Raw genomic sequence first — 25,243 nt, 5'->3', positions numbered from 1 at the left:
AAACTAAAATGAAGTGAGTATTTACAAATTTAGAATCTACATAAGCTAATAATGAGCAAATTCTAAATTAACGTCTCAGCTTATTAATAAAAAAAACTTTTACTAAGGATAATATTTTGGACAAAGAGAGATTTTGAAAAAGCTTATTTTTTCTATTTCTTTTTCAAAATATTAATAAAATTAAGAAATGAAAAATTTAAATTAATGATAACTATTAATATAAGAATTTTATAATCCTTTAGATTAATTGGAGTTTAAATAAATGATGATTTATAACATCGCAATATATAATTCAAAGTAGTACTCAGTATGTATTCAATTTTCCTTTTAATCTTATTAATTCATGGAAGTTGCTATATTGTAAATGTAAATACTAATAAAAATAAAGGTGTCAAAAATTTAAATGAGAGGTAAGAGAATTTAAAAAGTGGTGTCAGTTTCAGTTGATAGAAAGTAGGTATTTAAATCAATAAATATATATATATAATATTGATGCTTAAATAGATATTTTTGACCAAAATCTGTATGCTAATGAACTCTTTAATTAATTTTCTTTCTATTTTAACTGGTTAATTTTTTTTCAACTCTAAAGAATATAATTTAAAAAGATATTAATTTTACAATTTGAAGGCAAAAGTGAATTTTGTTTTTTTGAATTAACGTTAAATATCATAAATATATTTCTATAACCTTTAGCTTGATAATACGCGTGAATTTTTTTTTTTTACATTGTAATAACTAATAATATTTAAATTCATTTAAAAGCTTTAATTATTCCTTGGAGGATCATCAAAAAAAATTGTGTACTACTAACAAACAATTAATTGAGTTTTTTAATTTGTTAACTTTGTAACTCACGATTAATTTATATTATTTCTACTATAAAAAATATTATATTAAAATATTACTCAGCAATTTAATAGCTTTGATAAATTTTCTATTATTTAATTTACAACTAATATTAAATAATCATATTAATAATTATAGTCATTAAGATATTATTACAATCAGATTATTGATATGTATTTCTTTTTTGTTTTAAGTTGTAATTAATCATAATAATATATAAATTCATTTATAAACTTTTATTATTCATTAGAGGATCATAAAAAATTTGTGTGCTAACGAATTTTATTAATTTAATAATTTTGTAATTTTATTGATTAATTTACGTTATTTACTAAACAAATATATAGCTTTGGTGAATTTTCTATTTTTTTAATATTAAATAATCATATTAATAATTATATTCATTAGCATACTATTACAACCTGATAATTGAGGTGTATTTCCTTTTTTAAATTTTAATTAATCATAAATACATATAAATTAAAAAATTTTAAATACTCATTAAAGAAAAAATTATAAAAAATTTGTATTATTATAACTTCTTTAATTTATTAACTTTACAGTTAGATTATTTCATTTACCTTATTTCTACTATAAAGAATATTATTTAAAAATATTAACTCAACAATTAATTGGATAGTTTATTGAATTTTCTTTTTTAAATTAATAATTAATTTTAAATTTTATAATAATTCTTTTATTTAACTTATAAAAATCATATTAAATTTTTCCATAAATCAACTACTTTTTTTTAAATATTTAATTAATTCATAAATTCATTCTTTCATTTTAATTTTTAAAAATGATATTCTGATTTTAATAATATAATAATTTCTAATACAGGTTGTAAAATCTTGTGAATTTTCTTTTTTTAAATTAATAATAAATTTTAAGTCTTTTTAGAATAATTTTTATTTATTTAACCTTTTTAAAAAAATATTATCAAATTTTTCCAGGAATCAACTATTTTTTTTTAAATATTTAATTAATTAATTCATTCTTTCATTTAAATTTTTAAAAATGATTTTCTGGTTTTTAAAAATATATTAATTTTCTAATAAAGATTGTAAAATCTATAATTTTCTTTTTTTAAATTAATAATTAATTTTAAATAATTTTAGTATAATTTTATTTATTTAACCTATAAAAATCATATTAAATTTTTCCAGGAATCAACTATTTTTTTTAAAAATATTTAATTAATTAACTCATAAACTCATATTAATTTTAAAAAAAATATTCTGATTTTTAAAAATATAATTATTTTATAATACAGATTCTAAAATCTTTTTAATTTTATTTTTTAGGAAATGGAACCAAAAACTTAACCTTCTCTCTTTATGGAAATCAATTTTTTTTTGTTGAAATTATTGAATTTTTATGTAATTAAAAAAAATTGTTTAAAGAAAACAAAAAAATCAAATGGCAAATCTTTTGAATGTAAATTTTACTTAATTAATAATTAATTGATTGATTAAAAGCTGACTTTAGAATTTTAATAATACTAAATACTAATAAAATATACAAAATTTAATAAATATAGATGATATTGATAATCAAGCTACTGCTGGTTTTGCTTATCCAAAAGTAGCTGCTGATTAGGTTTCTACTTTTTTAGGTTTGTATCCTTCGACTTCTTAGAAGTCAATGTCTTATCCAGGATAATCCTTTTTAAGTTCTTCTACTTCTCTCCTTAAGATACGTAATTAAGTATCTGCTTTTTTGGTAAGTTCTACATATAATTGCTTATTTTCGTGGCTTAATTCGTCTTCTTTTATGAAATTTTAGATATTAACTATGGCTTGCATAACTGTTGCTAATTAGTTTGGTAGCCAGGTAATGATGGGAGAGCCACCAGTGGCACGAGGGTGTTTGGAGTACTTTAATATATAATTCTTTGTGAATCTCCAATGTCTTTCTCTGAATTCAGATACTTAATCAAGAAGTGCCTAGTAAAGAACAGTAGAGTTAGAATCCTAGGTGGCGAATGCACGGACACCAATTGATTTGGCTTTTTCTTCAACATAGCTCAAATAAGCATTGTGATTTACTGGACGGTATGTACGGAAATCCTTTAAGATAGCAGTGAAGGGATTATCAGGCATAGTATCAGTAAGTTCTAGGAGGTTATCAATAGTAGGAACTATAGAATCATTTGCACCACTTTCTCCACGATAAAAGGTTGGTTCTTCAGAAACACCTTCATAGACAACACCATTAGGGAACATAGGTTAACTTTTTGTGCCCATGATGTAGGTACGGAAGTTATTATAAGCTTTTGGTGAAGAATACTCCCACATAGTATCCATCTTAACATTAATAATTTTGGTGGTTGTCAACATCTTCTTAAGACAGATGTCAAATTCTTCTCTGTCTCTCTTTTCAACAGCGTCAAGAACGTCTTAAACATTTGATACAAGTTCGCCAGAGTGTTGGACCATGGCAATGTGTACTGCAACAAACCCAGTTTCGTGCTATGAACCTTCTAAATGACGAACAAGTTTGATATTTTGAGCATCGCAGTTACCTGTAGGATCAATCTTCTACCAGTTATAAGTAGCATAACAAGTGTATTCCATGAAGGGCTTGGCTCCAAGTTATTTAGCTAAACTAACAAGGGGAATAGCAATATTTGCTGGAAGTCTACTACGACCAAGTCCATAGTCTTTGGATTTAGTAGCGATATAATGAAGATGGCAAGGTTCAAGGATATATTAACTAGTCAAGAAAGTGTAGTCACGATAAAGAGCAAATAAAAGAGCTGAATCCTTAATGTTAGAAACATCGAGGAGAGGAAGCTTTTCTCTGACGTACTCTCCAAAGCTACCAGTAGCTAATTTACCTGGAGTTCCGTCACGTTTGTAGTAGGGAGCTTCGTCAAGGATTTCATCTATGATTTAGAATGGTTCAGGAAGACGAGCTAAAGGAGCACCCCAAGGAAGGAAACCATTTTTGCGACCAACAGTAAATTAAGGAACAGTATTATCTTTGGGAATGTCATTAAGAATTTTGAAAGTTGAGGAGTTCATTCTTGAGATGCAGTGAAGCATTTTAGATGAATTAGTAAATCTTGATAGGAACATAGTTGCTTTGACTTTTTTTAATTACTTTTGCTGTTAAAAAAAAATATATTTTAATAACTTAATAGGTACTAGTTTTTAAAATATTCGTTCAAATGATGTAATTTTTACCTATTTTAATGTGACTTTTTTTCTTAAAATTTGATTTTATGAATTGTTTTTTGATTAATTTGATTGATCTTTTTTTTTTTTGGTAAATATTACTTTTTTAAAGTAATCAGAAAATAATTCTTTGCTTTATTTCAATAAATTTCATATAATATATGATGATAAATTTTTATATTCTATCAGAATTCCTCATAAATTGGTTTGTGTTTTCATTGATTTCAGAATTAAACAGACCAACTATAAAATCAAAACTCTTTTCAATCTCTAGGTTTCACCGAATATTTATTTATTAATTTTTTACTTCTTATTTTTATTTCTATAATAAATCACTTATTATAACTCCTTTAATTCTATGTTACAAAATTCATGAAAAGTATAATTGCATTACGTTTCTATTCTAATAATTTATTTTATGCATAATACATCTTTATGTTTGAGTATATTGTTAATTCTTTTAAAATTCATCTTGTTATCAATCCAATTTTTTTCTTAAGGTTATAAAAAGAGAATCTAAATAGAATTGTTTGTTATCATATATATCTTTTTCATTTATTTTTTTTGATGCCAAAAACAAAAACGAAACTATAATTGCTTTTAAATAATATTCATATCAGCAACAAATCAAAAGTTTCCTTTTTCCTTTAAAAAAAGATGCATACTGTAAGCGAGTAATAAAAATTTTATATTCAAATTCGTGTAGATCTTTTTTTTTATAAACTATTTCCTCATTAATATTTACAAAAAATTCTATTTAGAAATAAAAAAAAAGATTATTACGTCAGCTTTACCTTCTTAGAAACAATTTCAAAATTTTAAGTATATAATCTATTTTAGATTTAATTGTTGTCATCAATTTTTATTATAAAGCAAAGCTGACGTGATTTAGATTTAATATTAATTATGACTAACTCTCTTAAATTCCATACATCATTTGTTTGGGGTAAAAAAATTTAATTTTTCTTTTTTCCTTTTAAACATTTAAAATAAATCTAATCATAATTTTGTAAGTATTTTTTTAGGAATGTAAGATGAAAAACATAAACATTAAATAAAACATTTTTATGATTTTTCCAGCAATTAAAAGACTTTTTAAATTCACCTAAAATGTATTTGTTAATTAAAAGATTTTACTACTTAAACTGAGTTAATTATAAGAATATAATCTTTAATTTATTGAATACATTACCTAAATAGCTTAATTTTTTAAAAGCTTTCTCAATTTACTGTCGTAACTTAAACTTCTTTTAAGGCTTTTATATTTTAAAAACTTAATTTGTTGATTTTTTGATTGCAGAAGTATATTACTCTTTACCAATCATTAAGATTTGCTTCTTTTACAGGCTTCTAAGCACTATTTTTTTTTTAAATTTACTATTACTTTACTTTGTAAATGAGTTAAAATTTTGTTAAGCTGTTAGGTTTGTGCTGATTCATCCTTAAATTATTGAAGACCTTACTAAAATTTGATCGAACAAACTATAAGCTGAACAAAAATTAGTTTTAAAAATTCTTTATTAAAAAATTTATTGAAAATAAAAGAAAATCCAGTGCTTATTCTTTCATTTTTAATCATCTATCTTTATATTTTAATCTATTGTAAATTATAATTTTTACAAAAATTAAAAAATATAAATAGATTTTTTCAATTTATTGTATTTAAATGATGGAATCTCCTTGATAATGTCATGAATATTACAAGAAAAATTCATATAAATAAAATTGATTTGCCTCTGTAACTTGTCTCCTCAATTATTAAATTTGCTTGAATGTGCTTAAAATTTATAATTTCAAAATAATTCCCCTTAGTTCTTACTATTATATTTTCAATCAAAACATATATTGATGAAGAGGAAAAATAAATTGCACATTATCAAATAAATTTAAATAAGCAAAATTTACAAATATATTAAAAAAAATTAAAAGAAAATTTAAAAATAAATAAGCAAATAGATTTATTTAATAATAAATTTTTGCCTCATCTCATTATAATAATTTAATTAACATAAAATAGTAAATATTTTTTTTGTTTTCAACCTTTTTAAGTTCAAATGACCAAAAGAAAAAGAAAAGATTCGAAATACTCTATTTTCTAAATTTGCGGATAATAATTAATTAAAAATGATTTAAGAATTGGTAAAATTTACATCATATTTTGCTTTCTAATGAGTTCGAATTATCAATAATACTTACAAATTCTTAAATTAAAAGATGTGGGAAAAATAGTGTAATTTATATTTTCTAATTAAGGTGCTTTCAACTCTAATGTTAATTATTCCTCAAATGTAATTTACATAATCTTTTAAAATCAAATAAAAATAGCAATCAAAAACTATTTCCCCATATTCAAATTTTAATAGAAAAAGAATAAAAAAATCTATATCCAATTACACCTTTTAACAAAAGATTCATGTAACATTCAGTTATCACCAATCAAATCTATTTGATATTTAAAAAAATTTTATTTGCTAAATTTGGTATATAAATTACACTTACTTGCTTAATATCTTTTAATATTTGTATTGCTAATTAAGTATCATACCATAAAACCTCAATATATTTAAATGATTCTCTAATTTATATATAACAAAATAAATGCTCCTCTAAGATATTTTAAAACTAAAAATTTAAAAATGAAATTTGTAATTTATTTTAATATTAAATAGGGTAATTTGATTTATTGATTGATTGAATTATCAATTAGAAACTCAAAATTTTTAATTGTTCTTTCCTAAAAATCACTACTTGTATTTATTCAAAAAATTCTTGTATAATACATGAATGTTTAAGTAATTTAATTTGTTTGTGGTGATAAATTAAAAATACAATAAAAAGATATTTATTTTTGAAACCTCACAAATAAGTGGTGATAAAAATAAAATGACTTTAACATGATATTTTTATAGCAAAAATGAGAAACTGATTTATTTTTTATTAAATGAAGTTTCTTCTTAAAATTATTTTAATTTGCATTTTAAATTTATTTTAGAATATCTGAATAAAATAAAAAGTGTTTGCAAGAAGAATTTGTTACAAAATCTTTTATTAAAAGAAGAAAAATAAAAAACAATTTTTCAACTACCTAAATAAATAAATGAGTATCTTTCTTAAAATCAATTAATAAAATTAAATTTTTTCTATTTGATATAATTTCACATTTACTTAGATTATTTGTATCTTTATCAAGAAATATTTATATTTAAATATCATTTTTACAATTAGCCTTTATTATAATAGAATTTAATAATATTAATGTAATATCAGTAAGATTAAAAGATGTTTAGGTACCTCTATTATACAAAATATTTTATAAACGAAGAGGTATATTAATTGCTTCATATATTCAGTAATTCCATAAAAGAATTATTTTGCCTGAAAATATAAATAGTATGTATTTATATTTAATTCACACATTCTACTTAATCTCGTTAATATAAAAAGATAATTTTAAGAGAATTTTGAATCAGCAGTGTACTTTATGATTTTAATTTTATAATGTTAACATAAGCAAACTAAAATAGTAAATATTTTTTTATTAAATAAAATAAAATATTAGTAAAATATTTTAATTACTATCAAATAATAGTAAGATGTGAATTCTATTTTTAAAAATTATGAATTAAAATATTATCTTTTATAAAAATATATAAAAAACATTTTCTTCAATTTATATTTGAAGAGTGCTTTATATTAAAAGTATATTGTATTCAATCAGGAAATATAATCTATAATACAAAATCAAATAGTTGTAATTTATAAAATATTTTGTTAATTTTGAGGGCTTACATGAAATCCGAATATTTTCTCAAAATTGAGAGTACACACAGTAATTATATATAAATACATATATTAATCCTTATAAAAGTGATATTAGTTAAATAATTGATATTTCAAATCAGTGTGAGAAAGTAAATTTTTATTTTTAATATTTAATTTTATTCATCTATTTATTATTGATTAATTGAATGAATAGCTTTTTGTGGTATTTTTATTAATTAAAGTTATGAAAATTAAAGTATTATTTGTTTGTCAAATATTTTATAATAAATTTCTCCTCATCAAAAAAAACTTGTGAAATTGGGAAGATCTTTTTTTTAATTCAATGCTCTTTATTTTGATTTACTTCTTCTTCGTCATTAATTGAATTTACATTTTATTTTTATTTAATTTAAGCTCTTAACTCATCTATTTTTCTTACTATATTCATAGGGCTAACCCATGTATCCATAAGAATCTATTAATATGATAAAAATTAATATTTAGAGTATTCTAAAATGTCAGAAAAACTTAATTACCTCTTCAGCTGTTGCTCTTTCATGATAATTAACGTTTAAAATTTTCTTTAAAATTTATCTTGCACCTACACTTACATGTGGTGGTAAATCATAATTACCGTTTCTAATCTTAAAATATAATGTCTTATCATCAGCTGCTTTAAAAGGAAAAGTACCAACAAGCATTACATACAACAATATACCGCACGCCCAAATATCTACTGGAGGACCATAATACTCCTTTTTACTAACTATTTCTGGTGCCATATAGCCTTTATTATTTATAATTTAAATTTTAATAAGTTATTAAGGTTTTATAAAATAAAATTATGAAACATAGTTTTATGCTTTGAAAAAATAAATTAATTTTACTTGGAGTACCACAGAATATGTTTAGTTTTTTATCTGGAGGTATCATTATTGAAAATCCAAAATCTATAATTTTTATATTTTTAGTATCATCCATTAATAAATTTTCAAGCTTCATGTCTCTATGAATTATATTGTTTGTATGGAGATAACTAACTCCTTTTATTATTTACTTAAAAATTCTTTTAGCTTCCTCTTCAGGTAACTTTCTTCCCTCAAAGCTCTTCAAATAGGTATAAAGAGAATCTTTACCAACATATTCCATCACAACACATATCTTTATATTAATTTTAATAGTTATTTAGTTATTAAATTTTAAAGTAATACATTTAAATTAAAAATAATTATTAAATGTAATCTAGATTAATTTTAAAAAAGATCCTTCTAAAGCAATAAATTATGAATAAACACTTTAATTACATTTTTGCTATTTTCAAATGTTTTTTGCATTCCAATGCAATGTGGGTGAGAAATTTTTTTAAGGATAGAGATTTCTCTTTGAACATTTTTCTTTTTTTGAGGGTCAAATAGCTTAAATTTCTCATAGAATTTAATAGCAACTTATTCATTTGTTGCCAAGTCTGTTGCAAGTCTTACTGTTGCATATGATCCTTTTCCTAATATATGATAATGTTCATTAGTAATTTAAATAAGACATCTAACTATAAAATACCTATTAAAGGACCTAATTTGTAGTTATCAAGTTCATTTTTACTTTTTGTAGATTAATTATTAGCTGTTACATCTTACAAACTGAAATTTTGAGTATCACTAAAATCCCTCTTTTCAGAAAGCTCTGGCTTTGTAGATTTTGCAGCAGTCTTTTATTAGATAAATACTTTTTACCATTAAGTTTAAAAATATTTTAAATAACTATAATAAGCTATTTTCAAAAAATATAGCTTTTTAGTTATATTTTACTATTCTAATTTTTTTATTTATTTTATCAATAAATTTAATGTAAAGTTTCTTTATTAAATTTCCTTTCTACATAATATAAATAAAATATTTTTTAAAGTCTATAGAAAGGTTTATATAGCTATTTTTATTATAAATTTTAACATTGTTTACAGAGAAACCAAAGTAATTATTTTATTTTTTTAAATAAAAAATATTTTATGATGAATAAAAATTAATTTTTTACTGTTGAAAACGGTACATTTTAATTAGATTCTTCGATTGTATTTATTCTTTTGCTGTTTGATAGAGGTGTTTCTTTTATCATTTTTGTTGTTTCTAATTTTCTGATTCTTAAATTGTTTTGGCCTGAACCAGAAAATTTTTTCGCTTCTTGCTGCTTTTTATTTTAGATTAGCTTTTCTTCATATTTAATGGCTTCTTGGATAACTTGAGGAGATATTTGTGCTTTTTTATCAAGCTTTTGTTTAATTGTGAATAATGAATTTATTTTTAAATAGTTTAAATCAACTTAATGGAAAATATTATTTAAAAAATGTTTAAATACAAGTTGTTGGATTTTACGTTGTTTATTCCAAGGCGAGCAGGTTTTTTCTTATTATAATAGTTGGCATTGAAATTCACAATTAAATGATCTTAATCTTGTAGATTTTCATCAATGTTATAAAGCCTATTGTAGGCTTCTATTTTTTCTTCATTTATTTTCTTTTCAGCTGAAGCTGTTATAGGTCTTGCTTTATAAGGGCTACTAGAAAGTTTCTTATTTTATTGCGTCTTGACCTGGCTTTTTTTCAGTTGTTATAAATTTTATTCTAGCATTCTAATATTTTCATCCAACTTTTAAATTTAGTTAGAAGAATAACCAAGTTTTCTTTATCCATAAGATGAGTTATTGTTTCTATTGAGAGAGTAAGCTCCACCTTTCACCTACTATGCAAAAGATGTGTATGATTTTTGAGCCTTTGAGCTCTTATCGTTTGTTCTTGTTAGTAATGATTCGTTTTCAAAATCTTGCTCTTGCTTTAAAAATGTCGCACTACTCTAGTTTCCTCTTTTCAAAAGAGAAACATCATCATTAGCTAAACTTATACTATCTCTATTTTTTTCTTGTTGGCAACTCTATACTACATATCCTTAAGAGATATTTAATTGTGAGTATAAATTATCATCTTATTTTTCTGAAAAGTTTGGGTTAGACGATTAAATATTTAGCTTTTCGCTTTGAGTGAGTAATCGACCATTGTAAGATGATCTTAATTTCTACTATTGTTCTATTAAAACATCTTAACCATACTTTCTCTCTTTTGGACGCTTCAGAATTTCAGGTAATCCAGTCTACTTCGCACCTTAACAGTATATAAACAAGATAATATTACTTAAAAAATATTAGTAAACTTTTGCTTGAAGAAAGTCAGTATCAATGAAATTACTCATTTGTGTTTAATAAATTTTTTTAAACAATATTTATTTGTATATTATTTAAAGTAAATTAAACGCAACCATGATAAAATATGCAACATGATATATAAATTCTTCAATTTTTTACTCTAATCAGACTCCCTCCTATCTGTATTTAAGCTATCTATGGATTTCTGTACTACATATTCCTTTTATTTTTCAGAACTGCTCATACCTTATTTGTATTTTTCTGATTATATTTGTTAACTACTTTGCTTATCCTATTATTGAAAAACAATTTAATTTTCAACGTATTTATATTTTATTTGGATGCAGAATAATATGATTATTAGCCAATTGTTTGCAAGATAAAGACTTGCCAGATAAATGTTAATGGATCCTTGCTAAGTTTTATATAAATCAATAGAAATCTATTACTTCGATATGATTTACAGCTGACCTATCTATAGATTTTAAATAACTTCCTACACTTAATTAAATTAATTAACAATAATATCAGAAATTTATAATTTTAAAAGAATTCAATTAAGTTTAACAATAATTAATTATTTTTTTTACAAACAAGTTAAAAAAATTACATTGATTGCTTATTGTCAACTATTATGCATGTTTTTATAAAATATCCAATCATCAATCATATACAGAGTGTTTACCATACAATTTATTAATAAATCAATTTATCTATCAATTTATCTTTATATCTACAAATAAGTTAACTATTTTGTTTAATTAATGCAATTTTTTTTAAATATAAATTTACTAAATTTTACATATTAATTTGCTATTTTTAATATTTTAATTTACAATTAAGCAATTCATTATTTTTTACAAAGAATACAATAGTGTTTAAATATATATATTGTTAATTAATTATTTTATTATGCAGAAAATAGCAATAGGTAGTTTTTTATATGATGAAGTAGTTTTAATTAGTTATTAATATTTAATGAGAATTATATAAAATAAATTAATATATCATATTACAAATTAATCAAAAAATGTTAATTTAATTAAAATTAGTTATTTAAGTAAGATTTCTCTTTTAGAATCATTGACCATTTGTTTTTAATGTTGGAGTTTGTGTATTATCAGTATGATAATTATTTTGTTTATTTTAAGAATTAGGTGTAGTCGGATCAGCATCTAGGATTTTTATTTGAGGTATTTAGAGTTGATTTTACTCTTTCTTTTCTATTTATTGCACTTAAGTATTTTAATGGTTTTATTGTTATTTTGTATTTCCATTAATTATATCAAAATCTCTTGTTTTAGATGACTCGGGCTAGATTTTTCTTTTTGCTCCAACAAATTCTATGCTTATCGGAGATTACTTTATTGGTTTGTGAAGTTCATTTGTAGATTAATTTTTATTGCTGTAAAAGCTATTATTTTTACTGTCTAAATTAGTATGAGATCCTTTTGATGATAGATCAGCTTTAATATTTACAATACTTGCTTTTGAGGGAGTCAAAGCACCATTATGAGATGCCCTTACTAACTTCATACAAGGCATGAGTCCTATAGCTGGAGAGTGAGAAGATTTTTTATCTCTATCTCTAGGAGTGCTCTGTTTTGGTGTAAATCCTACATGCTTCTATTTATTATTTGTGGTAGAGTTAGAGGAAAGTTAGTCATCATCAAAAACAAAGGACCTGTTTGAAGATTTATTTCTTGTTGAAGCTGCTAATTTATCATTTTTAATGTTTTTTTATTACTTTTTTAAAGTCTAATTTTATTTATTAGATTGCTAAGTAACTTCTTAAGAGTCACTATCCATTTCTATTTCAGGCACAGAAGAAGATATTTGATACATGTTTTAGCTTTTAAGAGGGCTTATTGCACTCCTTGGACTGATTACATGATTAATGGATTTATTTTATAATCTTTAAACACTTAACATATTTTCAGTTTATTTATTTTAATTTGTATGAGACACTTATCTAACTTTATTTTGTTAGTTTTATGATTACTCCTAATTTATCTAATTATAAGGAGAAGTGCTTCTGCTTTTATTCCTTGATTAACTTAAATTTTCATGATTAGTGTTGCTTTTTTATTATAAATTCTAATATGATTTTTAATTTATACTAACATGAGAATTCTAGCTTTAAATGCTATTTTGTTTTGAAATTAAAATATTTTAGCTATATTCTGAATCATCGTACTAGTAATTCTATTTATTAGGATTCTAATATCCTCTCTCATCTTAAAATTATGTTTATTTATTAATGATTTATTATTTTTACTATTATTTAGATTTATCATATTTCTGTTGAGTTCTATTATTGCTATTAGATCTCAAATTATTTTAATTTTAAATTTCTTCAAACTATTCGTTTTCATCTTAGATGCTATTTTCATTCCAGTCATTTTCATTGTTAAGTTTTCTCATGTAATGCTGTTATATCTTAATTCCTTCCTCCTGCAATTATTTCTTTGAGCTACTATTCGCATTATTAAAATATGGGCTTGACACTTTATTATATTTATATTAATTAAAAATTAAACTATCAAATTAATTTATTTTTTAATTAAATTAAATGCTTTTAAAATAAAAATGTTTTTAAATTATAAAATGATAAATAAACATTTTTTTAATTAAGAATATCTATTTAATTTTAGGTTTAATAAATTATTATTTATGAAATGAGATCTTTATCAATATTAGTTTTAAAAATTATATTTTTTAGTTTTATTTAAGATTAAATAAACTAAAATTATGAAGAATAAAATGTTTACCAAATTTCTAAATATCATTCTAGCTTTGATAGATATGCTTATTTTAGATTATGGTAGGAGAGGGATGGTTAAAAGATTCAAATTGTTATCTGTATGTATCACTTCCACTGTTTTAACCTGTAACAGATTAGGAATTCATATTATGATTTGATGTCTTTCTGTTGATGTTTGATAGATTTAAATCGTATACATGGTTTCCATTATTATTTATGTTAGCTTTTTATCTAAGCTACTGATTTTAGCCATGCATTTAGTAATAAATATTAGAGTTTTGTTAATTATTTATGCTATTTAATCCATGGTCAAGAGGGGAATAGTCTCTTTAAGAGGTGGTTGAAGCTGGAAAGTGCTAGTTTCCTTATTTTACAGATACAAAGCTATGTGAAGTTAATGGTGAATGCTATCCATTACTGTGTTAGCTGTATATTCTATCTGTCATATAAGGTCCTATGTATCCATTTTAAGGGCTTTAAAAGTTTCTAAATGTTTTTAAATATAAAATATAAAGAATATATTTGAAATAAGAATTAAAAAAATATTAAAAAAAAGCTTTACTAATTAATAAAAGGCTGTGATTATGGATCTAAATTTTTTAGATGCAGATGAGGAGGAATATTGAATCTACTTTAAGATAGTATTGGATTTCTTTACTAAACATTTGATTAGGTAGTAAATGTTGAAGTATTAGTCAATTGATTCATAGGAGAATAAGAAGATGGGCTATGAGTAGGAGGAGAGGAGGTTTTTTTGTTAAAACTTATGATTGTTAGTACATCCAAAAAGACCTTAAGGACTCCTAGGAAGGCATTAGTAAACTTCTTTTCCACAAGCATTCTCCTAAATTGCTCAGTAGATCCAATGGTATTCATAAATAGATCTCTTAGTTTCCTATTCAAATTGACTTCTTTTATTAGCAAAGACCCAAGTTTTAGAATTTCGTCTTCAGTTTTTTATTTTCTATGTTTTGATTTGCTTTTTTCTCTTTTAGAAGCAGATATATTCTTTGATCTATCTTATAAAATATCTTCTCTTTTTGAGTTATATTCTTTTGTCACTTTCACTTTGTTATTATTTTTCCTTAAATATTTACCATATTCTTAGTCACTATCAAAAGAGGAAGAGCTACTTTAACTTCTGCTACTTCCACTATAATTACTGCTATTGCTGCTGCTAGTTATACTTGAATTACTGCTGCTATGATTTCTCTTTTTTTTATGACTGCTATTTTTTTTATGACGATGATGATTCTTACTCTTTTACTTATTTTTCGTTTGAGTTTTCCTATATTTGTCTAAATTTTCCATTTATATAGATTCCTTTGGAGTATGGTCAAATTCTGACTTTGTAATTTAACTTCTACTAGAATCAATCCTAAATTAGCTTGAGTTTTGAGTATTTAGCTTTTTTAAGTCTAATTTTAGCTGTTTTTAGAAATAAAAATATTATTTTAATTTAATTTTGTAGAATAAAATAAATAATTTGAAAAGTAATCAAAACAAGTCTTTCTATCTTTATCTAAGTATCTTTTAATTGATAAACTCTTTTTGGTTAATATAATTATTAACAAACTATATTTTACTCACTTATTTTTTAGTAAAAGGAATTTTTTATGAATTTTATCAGTAAATTTTTAATTTTTTTTGAAACGAAAACGAATGAAAAAATAAATATCTGAATTTACCTATGAATTGCTTAAACTTTCAATTTAATTGCTAATTGTATTTAATTTTTCATATAGATGAGTTGTTTAGCCCTTCCCACCTCCATTCTAAACCTATTGATTGAAGTTCCTAATTTTTTTTTTCTATTCTTCGTTTTCAGTAGTTAAAAACTTTATTTTTTCTTGCATTTGTGAAAGCAGGTTTTCTTATTCTATATTCTTGATTTAATTTAGATGCATGTCATTTTATAACTTAGAGGAATAGTTCTAACCAGATTAATAATTTTACTAGTATGGATATTTGTTATCTACAGAATTATTTCCATACTGTGATACATCTACACTTCCATTTTAAGAAGTAGATTGAAGTGAAGATATAACATAATAATTATTTTATTCTTCTTTATTGCCTTGATTCATTTAATTTCCTATGATATAATTATTTAAGGGATTATTCATTTTATTGTTGCTATAATTGATTTCGTGCTGAAACGTATCATTAACTGCATTAGATATAACGTGGCGATCATTTCTAATATCTAAAGGATTATCATTTTCTATGCCCAAAAACTAATTCTGATTATTTGTCAGTTGTGCACTCCTAAAATTTTACTAATTCTAATTATAACTTCTACCATTGTTGCTATGATTATTTAAAATACTACTTTCCTTTAATTACTATTACTAAGAGCTAATAATATTTCCTCCACTAAAATTCTACTGATTATACGGAATTTATTTTGCTTTCTACTAAACATATTATGTTATCTCTGAAGGAGTGCTTTCTAATTACTAATTTAATTGCTATTCATTAATTATAATATTCCTCAGATATGGACTTAATGCATTGTTACTAACTATTTAAGAATTTCTCTAAGTTATGCATTTTGGAGTTCTTTAATCCTTTTAATAAATTAGTAAAATTTTTTGAGAATAATATCTATCACATTATTGATTAGCTAAATAGAAGTTAATATCTACAAATTCATTGTGAAAATTTTACTATTTATGGAGATTCCATTAAGCTTTCATATTGCGAATGGTGATTCTATGGTGTCTTTGCTTAGCTTGGATGGTTGCTATCATAATAATTGTGCTATAATCTTTACTACATGTTTAAAAGCAGGTAGTATATTTATTTATTGAAAGCTTTTTACTTATAAAATTTAATAAGATAGATAAATAATAAATATTTTTGTTTAAAACAAAAATCAATTGTACAAAATCAATATTAATATTGTTTATTTATTATTCACTGATCATATCAAATTTAGATTTAAATATTGAACAAAGTTAAATTTCAAAATATTTCTGATAATTTTCTGCTTAAACACACACAAAAAGGAACAAAAAGAAAGTACTAAAAATTATTTTTTAGTGCAAATAAATGTTTATTTAAATGATTAATTTAGGTCTAATAAATTATAAATACAAACAATAAACCAAATTATTTCTCAAAAAAATTTCTTTTATTTATAATTTGAATTTTATATATAATGTGTGAATTACTTTTTATTCAGATAGCATTAATTTTTGTAATTACATAATATTAAAGATAAAATAATAGATTATATTTGTCATTAAGTATAATTTAAGCACAATAAGTTGGTATTAAAGCTTATTTTAAATAATATATTTATTTATTTACTCAGCCCATTTAAATATTGATTCTTATTAAATTATTATAGATAAAGGAAGTTTCATGGATGGTTTTGTAGTGCATAAAATTAATGAAGTTTTTAAGTAAAATGTTTTAAATGAATAAATTGAAGTTTTAGTACAGGTAAGACAAACTGAATATAAATTTAGAAATAAATTAGATTTGTTTGCATTTAGCTGATTAATTAGCTAAAATGCCTAATTAAATTATTTGGATTTAATTATTTATTTATTATATATACAATTTTAAAATATAATTTAGGAGATAAGTAAAAACATAAAAGAAAGAAGATATATAATTAGATGTAGAACCCACATTAAAAATTCCACGGAAAAATGCAAAAGCCCAAATTAACTGAGCTAGAAAAATTTATAGAGAGTAATCAAGACCTTATTAGCGAAGCTGCTCATAAAGTTACTTCAAAAATTTAAGATGAAACATAAAAATGTGCTAATATTCATAAAGAAAACGAATTTGTGAATTGCATGAAAAATGTTGACTAAAAAGTAGGAGGCTTTTAAAATAAGTTCAAATTTAGAATAGCTTATTGGTAGTTATAAACATAATAATGCTTTTAGGAAAACCCTAAAGACCTTGATACTTGCAAAAAATAAGGTAGAGCTAATATCCGCTAATATTTGGATTCTTTTGTAAAATAATTATGATAGAAAGACTTAATATTAAATTAGTTTTTAATGACATTTGTCTGTAAAATTAACAAGATATTTGTTAGCATCTAGTACATATTATAAATTTTATCAATCAATTTCATAGATAACTCAATCATATAATGTTCCATTTTCATTATTTTCAAATCTAAATGTATTACTTCCTTTAAAATTTATATCTTATTTAGTATAAATCCAAACAAAATATTTTGTAAACAGTCTTTTAATATAAAATTTATTCATTTTATTAAATAAATAAATAAATTCAAGAGAATGTTTACTAAATCTTTTCGGAAAAAAGCTATTCAAAAAAGAAACTGGATAATTCTAATAATTCTGGAATTATCTTATTGTTCAATATTTTTTAACTAAATTATTTTGATTTTGTTTATAAAAATAGTGTGTAAGCAATATATATATTTGAAAAATTAATTCATTTTTTAAATAAAACAATTTATTAAAAATATTAAACTAAAAAAATTTCTTTGTGTTTGTAATTATTTGATTTTCTTGCTGATTAAATAATAATATATATTTATTTAATAGTATGTTTAAAAAGATGTTTTTTTTACAAATTATTTATCAAAATACAAGTAACTAACTACTCATCATAAATATTTTTTTAAGCCAAGTTAACAAAAAAATAAAAATGTAAATTATTGATTTCAATTTTCTAAAATATAAAATGTATTATTGTAAAAATGAAAGAATTTAAGTTTAAAATTTTTTGTAAATATTATTTAAATTATTTATTATAAATTTTCATATGTTGTTAATTAGAGATTTTTATTCTTTTGAATAGGCTATGAAATCATAAAATAAGCCTTAATTCACATTATAAATTTTATAAAAGTATCAACATTTACAGTTTTAAGGTATATTTTAATCTCTTGTTAATTGCAGATTAAATTTATTTATTTTTATTACTAAAAAATACAAAATTTGATATACACACATACAAAAAGTATATCTAATATTATAAATAAAATATCATAATAATTTATCATTTTTGTTAATAATTAGTCTAGTTTTGTTATGTAAATCCATACTACATCTGATTTTAATTTTATTATAAGTAATAGTTCAATTAAGGGTTGTAGACGTTGTTTTATTAGTTTTGATGTTATTATTGATTCATATGATTATTTTAAAAAACTTGGTTTTATTAATATTGTTAGAGGCTATTTCTATTATAATGTAATAAATTAGAAGCATAGGGTTAATTAGGCTTATCAGACTCAAGTGTAAGAAGGTTGGGAGTTTAGCTATAAAAATCTGTATTTTCTTGTGAGACTTATTTACTTCCAAAGTTGAATTATTGTCCATAACTTGCAGCAGAAACATCTTATAACAACTTTATTTCTCTTAGTTCATCTTATAGATTTGGGTTTGGGGGAGTATCAAAAAAGTTATCATCAAGCAAATCAACATGATTGTTTTTTTTCATATGTGCAAATTGGCTTTATTAATTATTAGTTTAACGAGTTTGTTCTGGTTAATTACTTTAATTAAAATTGTTGAAATCAAAATTCCAAACAGTGCCAGAATCATTGTAATTATTACTCAAAACAGTAGTGTTTTAATTATTTTTATTTTAATAAGATGTTGTTTTGCTAGTGTAAACTGTGCCTTGATGCACCTTATCACCTTGTATTTTATTATTGTTATTGATATTGTTGTTGTTATTGCTATTGAAAGTGCAAGCTGTAGTTTATGTAGTGAAATTTATTAAATCATTATTTTGGTGCTTTTTTATGTATTAAATATTTGCTAGCTCCTATTCACTAAAATTATAATTGTTGTTGTTATTGTTGTTGTTGTTGTTGCTAATTTTGTTATTGTTTTCATTTTTTGAAAGTATTGAATTGAGATCTAAATCACTTTCACTTTAAGGTTTGTTTGTGTTTCTTAATGCTTCAACATCTTTGTTTGTTTCCAGTTGTAGACTTAATATCTCTGCTATTATTTACTCTCTTATATCTTTGTTTATTTATTTAACTTGGAACTAAAGCACTGCACATACAGGTTTGTGATCTGAATTATCTATATTGCAGCTCTCATAAAGAAGAAACTAGTTTTCTATATTGATATTATCGTTTTCAATATCCCAAATAAATATTCTATCACAGTAAGATGGAACTCTCTGCTTCTTTGATGTATCATAAATATTAGTTCCAGAATCAAATTTATATGTGGGAAGGAAATGAATACGTTTTTCATAAAGGAATTTGAAAACGGCTGCTTTATCTAAGCTATTTTATCCATCACCAGCACTGAAAGTGTTACTTTTTGGGATTCCTTATTGCTGCATTTCTATCGATCCTTGCCCCTATTATTACCCTGATCCAGATAAACTCGAAACAGAAATGGGTCTGCCTTACAACTTTCTGAGACTATAAATTTAATCATAATTCAAAAGCTATTCATCTATCAAGCTTTGAGCCTCTTTTAGTTTAAAATCCTTTCTAAAATCTAGAACTTTGTTAATTACAGAAATACAATCTGCATATTTTTTATCTATTCTGAAATTTAAATCACCCATTAAAATTAATTTGTCTGACTTTGTAATAGGTTCCTATTTAATTTAAAATATTTTCTTAGCTAAATATTGTTTTTTCATTTCAAATTAGATATAATTTAATATTATTTTATTTATTTATTTATACCTTTTTGTAGGTAGCCATTCCTTCTTATTAAAACGAATATTAAATGCATTGTTAGAGAGAACTAATTCTATCGCTGACTTTAGACTAACCAGCAGGTAAGTGACAGTTTAAAACTGCTATAGAAGTATCATCCACATTGAATCTTATTGCTACTCCACCTTTGTTTCCTAACTGTCCAACAAAACCACATTTCACGCTATCAAATTAAATATTTGTAATTCTGCCATTCATTTCACTTTTTGCAAAAATATAAGTCTAAATTCCGACTAAATTCGCTGCAGTGACTAGAAAGTAACCTTTGCCTAAGTTATTTAATATAATTTATTCCCAATAATTCTGAGAATTATGCTTTTAGTGAGTGCTCATCATTAGATTTTAAGGCTTTAATTCTACTAATTCTTAAAATGCTATAATTACAATATCTTATTTCTAATTATGGAGAAAAATGGGGTTTAATTGATGAGTAGTCTTTTCTGGAAGATAAGCATTTAGATTCCAAGTGCAAGCAAATATTGTTATGTTGCTCTTTGTTATAAATTCTTCCTCCCTTTACTTTAATTCCTTTTGCATTTCTTCTTAAAATCCTAAATTTTCCTATGTCTCATAGTGCTCCCCTGTAAGTAAAAAGCATAAAATTAAAATTATATATTTAAAAAGTTAAATCTTATAAAATTAATTACCTAGTATGATACAGTAGCATTACTATTTAACTGCATCAGTTAGGTTTCCTTTAAAGAATCTCTTAGCAGATGAGAATTTTCCTTTCAAAAAACCTAAAACTCCTTATTTACCGGTTTTAGCAACATTAGAAGTAGTTGCATTAGTATCAGCATAGTGCATGCTAATATTATCTCCATTTTCTCCCCAACACTATTAAAAGTCTTTCTAAAATTTGTCTTATTCAGTTGAGCTATTAAATTTTAAATTTAATTGCTAAAAAATAATCTAAGTTAATGCAATAAAAGCAATTCTAAGTTAAAAGAAATTAGTCCTGTCTAAGCAATCTAAGCAATTAGTTCTAACAACACCCTTTTATTTTTTCATGACATCACCTTTAGTATTTCTAATAAAAAACCCATATCTTTATAAATTACTTAAAGTATTAATCTTAATGAATTAATCTATATTATCAAATTTTTCGTTTTTGACCTCATGATGAAAATCAAACTCTTGATATTCAATAGTATCCCTCCTATTAGGAGCTTCACAAATTTACTCTACGAATTCCCTAGTTAATTTCTATAATAATTAAAATTAACTTAATTAAAAAAATACATTAAAATATAAATGAAGTAATATTCTAAATGATAAATTATTCCATTAAGCAAAATATGTTTAAATAAAAAAATAGAATAGTTCAATCATGTGAAAAGTATTTGATTTTAATCATTAAATTTGCTATGAATTTTTCTATTTTAATCTATTTAATATAATTGAAAATTTACATCTAAATTATAGTTTATAGATTATTATTTTCTACCTTATCATATATTTGCTTAACTTAATTAATTTGATTTTTTATAGACTTGCTTTTATATTTTACATATGACTTAAAAAAAATGATGCGTTTTTGGTATTAGACTTAAAATATACCTAAAAAGGGCTTTTATATTTTGGCTTATTTGAATTGTAAGTTAAGCAAAAGTATTTATTAAAATTAATTTTTACGGATTCGTTAGTGCTAGAAGCTTACATTAAATTGACACAAGTAGCCTCACTGTACTATTTATTTATATAATCTAAGTGAAGTTTACAGGCCTAATTGCTTAGTTATTTTGAAAAATCTATCTTGACTTTTGCAGATAATCCTTTCTATGACCAAAAGGAAGGCACACTTCCTCTTATTTACACGTGTGAAACTATACATTCAGCCTATGGTAACATGAGTATTTATTCTGATTCTACAAAATTAGCTACATTTCCATCTGAATCTATTCCTCTATGAGAATATCTTGTGCCTCCTCTTTTCATACTACGTCTTGAAATCAAGGTGTAATAAGCTAAATTTGGCAAATATGAAACTATATTATATACATGACCTTAAATCAACTATGCCTGCCAATCTAAACTAACTTTTTGCTAGATTAAGGGTTTCATAAGATTATAATTCCACATAAAATCATAATCGACTAAGTGAAAAAGCTAATTTTATAGAGACTATGAGGTAATTTATTAGCTTGATTATGGCTTTTACTAATTTTAAAGCTCGGATATTTTCTACTAAGAAAGTGTTAATGGATATTTGTAGGAAAAATAATAACCTCCGCTTGATAAAATCTTTTCTATTTTTTCAAGAAAGCTTTGTACTTCTTTTGATGATTTAGATTGCTCTGGGTTTTCATTAATTTCTTTAAATTCTACAGACACAATCTCAAAAATTTTATCCTTTCCATCCAAAACGAAAAGCACATTCACTTCCTTAACTAGAACTAAAAAATTTACACCTAACACATTAATTATTCCAAGAAAACCGCTATACTCTTCTGGAGTGCCTTTTAAATTCTCATATCCTTCCTTAATTTTTCCACTTGCCTTAAATATGTAGAGGTTAGAATTAATGTTTGTAACAGATCTGTCAGCTTCTAAGCTATAAATTTCATAAAAATCATAAAGCTTTATTAACTTAGTATTTAGCTGAGGCTAGAATTTTTTATCATTTGTTGATTAAAATTGCATACTTTGAATACTATTAACTATTTGTTTTGCGAAATTCTTCATTTATAAAAAGTAATTAATTAATCTATCTTGTATTGATGAATTATTTGTTATTAAGTTAACTCTTTCAGTATATTTTTAATTCAAAATCAATAGAGCTATTCTCTAATTCTTAAAATATTTTATTTCAAGACTACTATTTAGGTTTGCTTTTGCTTGCTTGCTTGTTCTTTATACAATGTTTAAACCTTATTTATATGATTTTATTTATTCTATAAAGAAAGTATATTGATTGAAAAAAGTATTAAATTTTTATTTGCAAAAAGAAATTAATTAATTAGTTTGTAATACATATATAGATTTATATATGGTAAATAAATTATTTATTCTGGTCATTCTTGTTAAAAAGTTATGGGAAGAAAAGAACTTTAAATCATTAGTGTTTTGATGTAACATCAAATTGCTTGCTTAACAGTAAAAGAATTTTACATATGCAGTAAAATACTTCTTTTTTTAATATTTAACTTTTTAATTTCGAAACATCAATTTATTCCATTTCTTATGATACCTGCATAAATAGAGCAATATAGAGATTATGAAAATGAGAATCATTCACAATTTTTGATTTAATTTATCAGTATTCTATAAAAAATTTTTCACTAATTAATTGCACCAGTATAAATTTAACAAAATTCAATATTTTATCATCACATTTTATTCATTTTTAATAAAATTAAAATTACATATATTATTAAAATATATACCCATTAGCTCAAAATTTCAATTATTTAATTTTATAAAAATCTATATGCTTGTATTACTAAGATTTTTTGCTTAAATTTATACAACTTTTATTAATCAAAACAATTAATTTTAGTTCTTAATAAGCTGAATATATATGCAATATCTTGTTAAATAATTTAAATTTTCTGATAATTTAATATAAATAAATAATGATAATTTACTCATAATACTATATATAAACATCAGTATCCTTTGATTAAAAAATTAATTATTTAAAAAGAATTTCTTTCAATTCTTTTATTTTAATATTAATTGTTAGATTTCTTTGTTTATGATTTCTTTATTTTTCCAATACTGTAAAAAAATTAAAGTATTAAGAAAAAGAAAACTTAAATAATTCAATTCTAACACTTAAAAATTGAATTCTAAAGTTAATCATCAATTTATTTGTATCTTGAAAAAGTAAAAGTAAAATAAACAAGTTATTCTCAAAAGGAGAAAAAAAATAAAGTTGAATTTAATTTTTTTAACTTTATAAAATAATTTTAAATACTTTTTGTTGATTTAATGAAAAATTTGCAAAAAAAATAAATTAAATTTAAATAAAAAAGAGTTTATATAATAATATTTAATACAAGAAATTATTTCTATAAATCTGTTTTTTTTGTAAATATAATCAATCTTTTTAAGATTAAATCTATTTCATTATTAATATATAATTTAATAATTGCCATTTTTATATAAATTTTGATCCCAAAAATAATAAATAATAAAACTTTATGCTTATTTATAATTAAAATTAAACATTTTAGGAATTATTTTTCAATTGTTAACAATTAAGTTATTTATTTTAAATGAAATATTAGCAGTTTTTAAAGTCAAACAGATAAAATAAATATAAAATCTATATATGATTGATTATAGGCTTTCACCACATTAAAACCCTGATTATTTATAATTAAAAAAAAAAACATTTTAGGAATAGTTTTTAAATTTTTAACAATTAAGTTATTTATTTATTTATTTATTTATTTATTTTAAATGAAAAATTAGCAGTTTTTAAAGTCAAACACATAAAATAATTATAAAATATATATATAATTATTTGCTTTTGCCAGATTAAAACTTTGATTATTTATAATTTAGTTATGAAAATTGTAAGATTAGTTATTCATTTTTAAAAAATTAGAAATTTATTTTTTTAATGAATAATTTACTTATTTTAATGTTAAATTCATAAAATTGTTATTATTATGGCATTTTAAGCTTCAGATACTAACCTATTAAAAACTGATATTTCTATTGTATTTTGATTAGTTTATTTAAAAAAATAAATAATATAAAAACTAGTTCATTGAGGGATATTTTATTAAATGTATTAAGAATGAGTTGTTAAAACAATGAGATTATAGTTAATAAATACATCAAATTATTTAA

At 22.4% G+C, this 25,243-nt stretch overlaps 8 protein-coding genes across 8 annotated transcripts; 3 read left to right on the top strand and 5 right to left on the bottom strand. All coding sequences in view use genetic code 6, as the record gives it.

The window, feature by feature from the left end:
* Nucleotides 1-51: 51 nt before the first annotated feature.
* On the top strand, nucleotides 52-447 carry TTHERM_000035528 (transmembrane protein, putative; the record flags this gene model as incomplete). Its single annotated transcript, XM_012797134.1, has 1 exon — nucleotides 52-447. One exon carries the CDS (start codon nucleotides 52-54, stop codon nucleotides 445-447), a length of 396 nt encoding a protein of 131 aa, XP_012652588.1.
* A 45-nt stretch (nucleotides 448-492) lies between these two features.
* On the top strand, nucleotides 493-828 carry TTHERM_000035527 (transmembrane protein, putative; the record flags this gene model as incomplete). The annotated part of the gene is made up of 1 exon (XM_012797133.1): nucleotides 493-828. One exon carries the CDS (start codon nucleotides 493-495, stop codon nucleotides 826-828), a length of 336 nt encoding a protein of 111 aa, XP_012652587.1.
* Nucleotides 829-2,405: 1,577 nt separating this feature from the next.
* On the bottom strand, nucleotides 2,406-3,932 carry TTHERM_00035520 (indoleamine 2,3-dioxygenase family protein; the record flags this gene model as incomplete). Its single annotated transcript, XM_971959.3, has 1 exon — nucleotides 2,406-3,932. One exon carries the CDS (start codon nucleotides 3,930-3,932, stop codon nucleotides 2,406-2,408), a length of 1,527 nt encoding a protein of 508 aa, XP_977052.2.
* Nucleotides 3,933-5,252: 1,320 nt separating this feature from the next.
* Nucleotides 5,253-5,600, bottom strand: TTHERM_000035519 (hypothetical protein; the record flags this gene model as incomplete). Its single annotated transcript, XM_012797132.1, has 1 exon — nucleotides 5,253-5,600. The coding sequence occupies one exon, from the start codon at nucleotides 5,598-5,600 to the stop codon at nucleotides 5,253-5,255; it is 348 nt and encodes a 115-aa protein (XP_012652586.1).
* Nucleotides 5,601-8,133: 2,533 nt separating this feature from the next.
* On the bottom strand, nucleotides 8,134-11,226 carry TTHERM_00035510 (Serine/Threonine kinase domain protein; the record flags this gene model as incomplete). The annotated part of the gene is made up of 8 exons (XM_971958.2): nucleotides 8,134-8,268; nucleotides 8,330-8,580; nucleotides 8,681-8,954; nucleotides 9,098-9,294; nucleotides 9,351-9,498; nucleotides 9,822-10,055; nucleotides 10,160-10,941; nucleotides 11,142-11,226. The coding sequence occupies 8 exons, from the start codon at nucleotides 11,224-11,226 to the stop codon at nucleotides 8,134-8,136; spliced, it is 2,106 nt and encodes a 701-aa protein (XP_977051.2).
* Nucleotides 11,227-12,062: 836 nt separating this feature from the next.
* On the bottom strand, nucleotides 12,063-16,581 carry TTHERM_00035500 (hypothetical protein; the record flags this gene model as incomplete). Its single annotated transcript, XM_971957.2, has 5 exons — nucleotides 16,417-16,581; nucleotides 15,435-16,316; nucleotides 14,309-15,174; nucleotides 13,754-14,232; nucleotides 12,063-13,489 (listed from the first exon to the last, which is right to left on the bottom strand). The coding sequence occupies exons 1-5, from the start codon at nucleotides 16,525-16,527 to the stop codon at nucleotides 12,063-12,065; spliced, it is 3,765 nt and encodes a 1,254-aa protein (XP_977050.2). The 5' UTR covers nucleotides 16,528-16,581.
* Nucleotides 16,582-17,315: 734 nt separating this feature from the next.
* Nucleotides 17,316-17,738, top strand: TTHERM_00035490 (hypothetical protein; the record flags this gene model as incomplete). The annotated part of the gene is made up of 1 exon (XM_971956.2): nucleotides 17,316-17,738. The coding sequence occupies exon 1, from the start codon at nucleotides 17,376-17,378 to the stop codon at nucleotides 17,736-17,738; it is 363 nt and encodes a 120-aa protein (XP_977049.2). The 5' UTR covers nucleotides 17,316-17,375.
* Nucleotides 17,739-18,744: 1,006 nt separating this feature from the next.
* TTHERM_00035480 (endonuclease/exonuclease/phosphatase family protein) lies at nucleotides 18,745-23,379 on the bottom strand (the record flags this gene model as incomplete). The annotated part of the gene is made up of 4 exons (XM_971955.2): nucleotides 22,076-23,379; nucleotides 21,088-21,646; nucleotides 20,408-21,021; nucleotides 18,745-20,316 (listed from the first exon to the last, which is right to left on the bottom strand). Exons 1-4 carry the CDS (start codon nucleotides 23,123-23,125, stop codon nucleotides 18,745-18,747), a joined length of 3,795 nt encoding a protein of 1,264 aa, XP_977048.2. The 5' UTR covers nucleotides 23,126-23,379.
* Nucleotides 23,380-25,243: the final 1,864 nt, after the last annotated feature.

This window comes from Tetrahymena thermophila (assembly GCF_000189635.1).
Source record: "Tetrahymena thermophila SB210 genomic scaffold scf_8254667, whole genome shotgun sequence".
NCBI lineage: Eukaryota > Ciliophora > Oligohymenophorea > Hymenostomatida > Tetrahymenidae > Tetrahymena > Tetrahymena thermophila.
The sequence above is the reverse complement of the archived record's forward strand: the minus strand, read 5'-3'. Positions and strand labels throughout refer to the sequence as shown.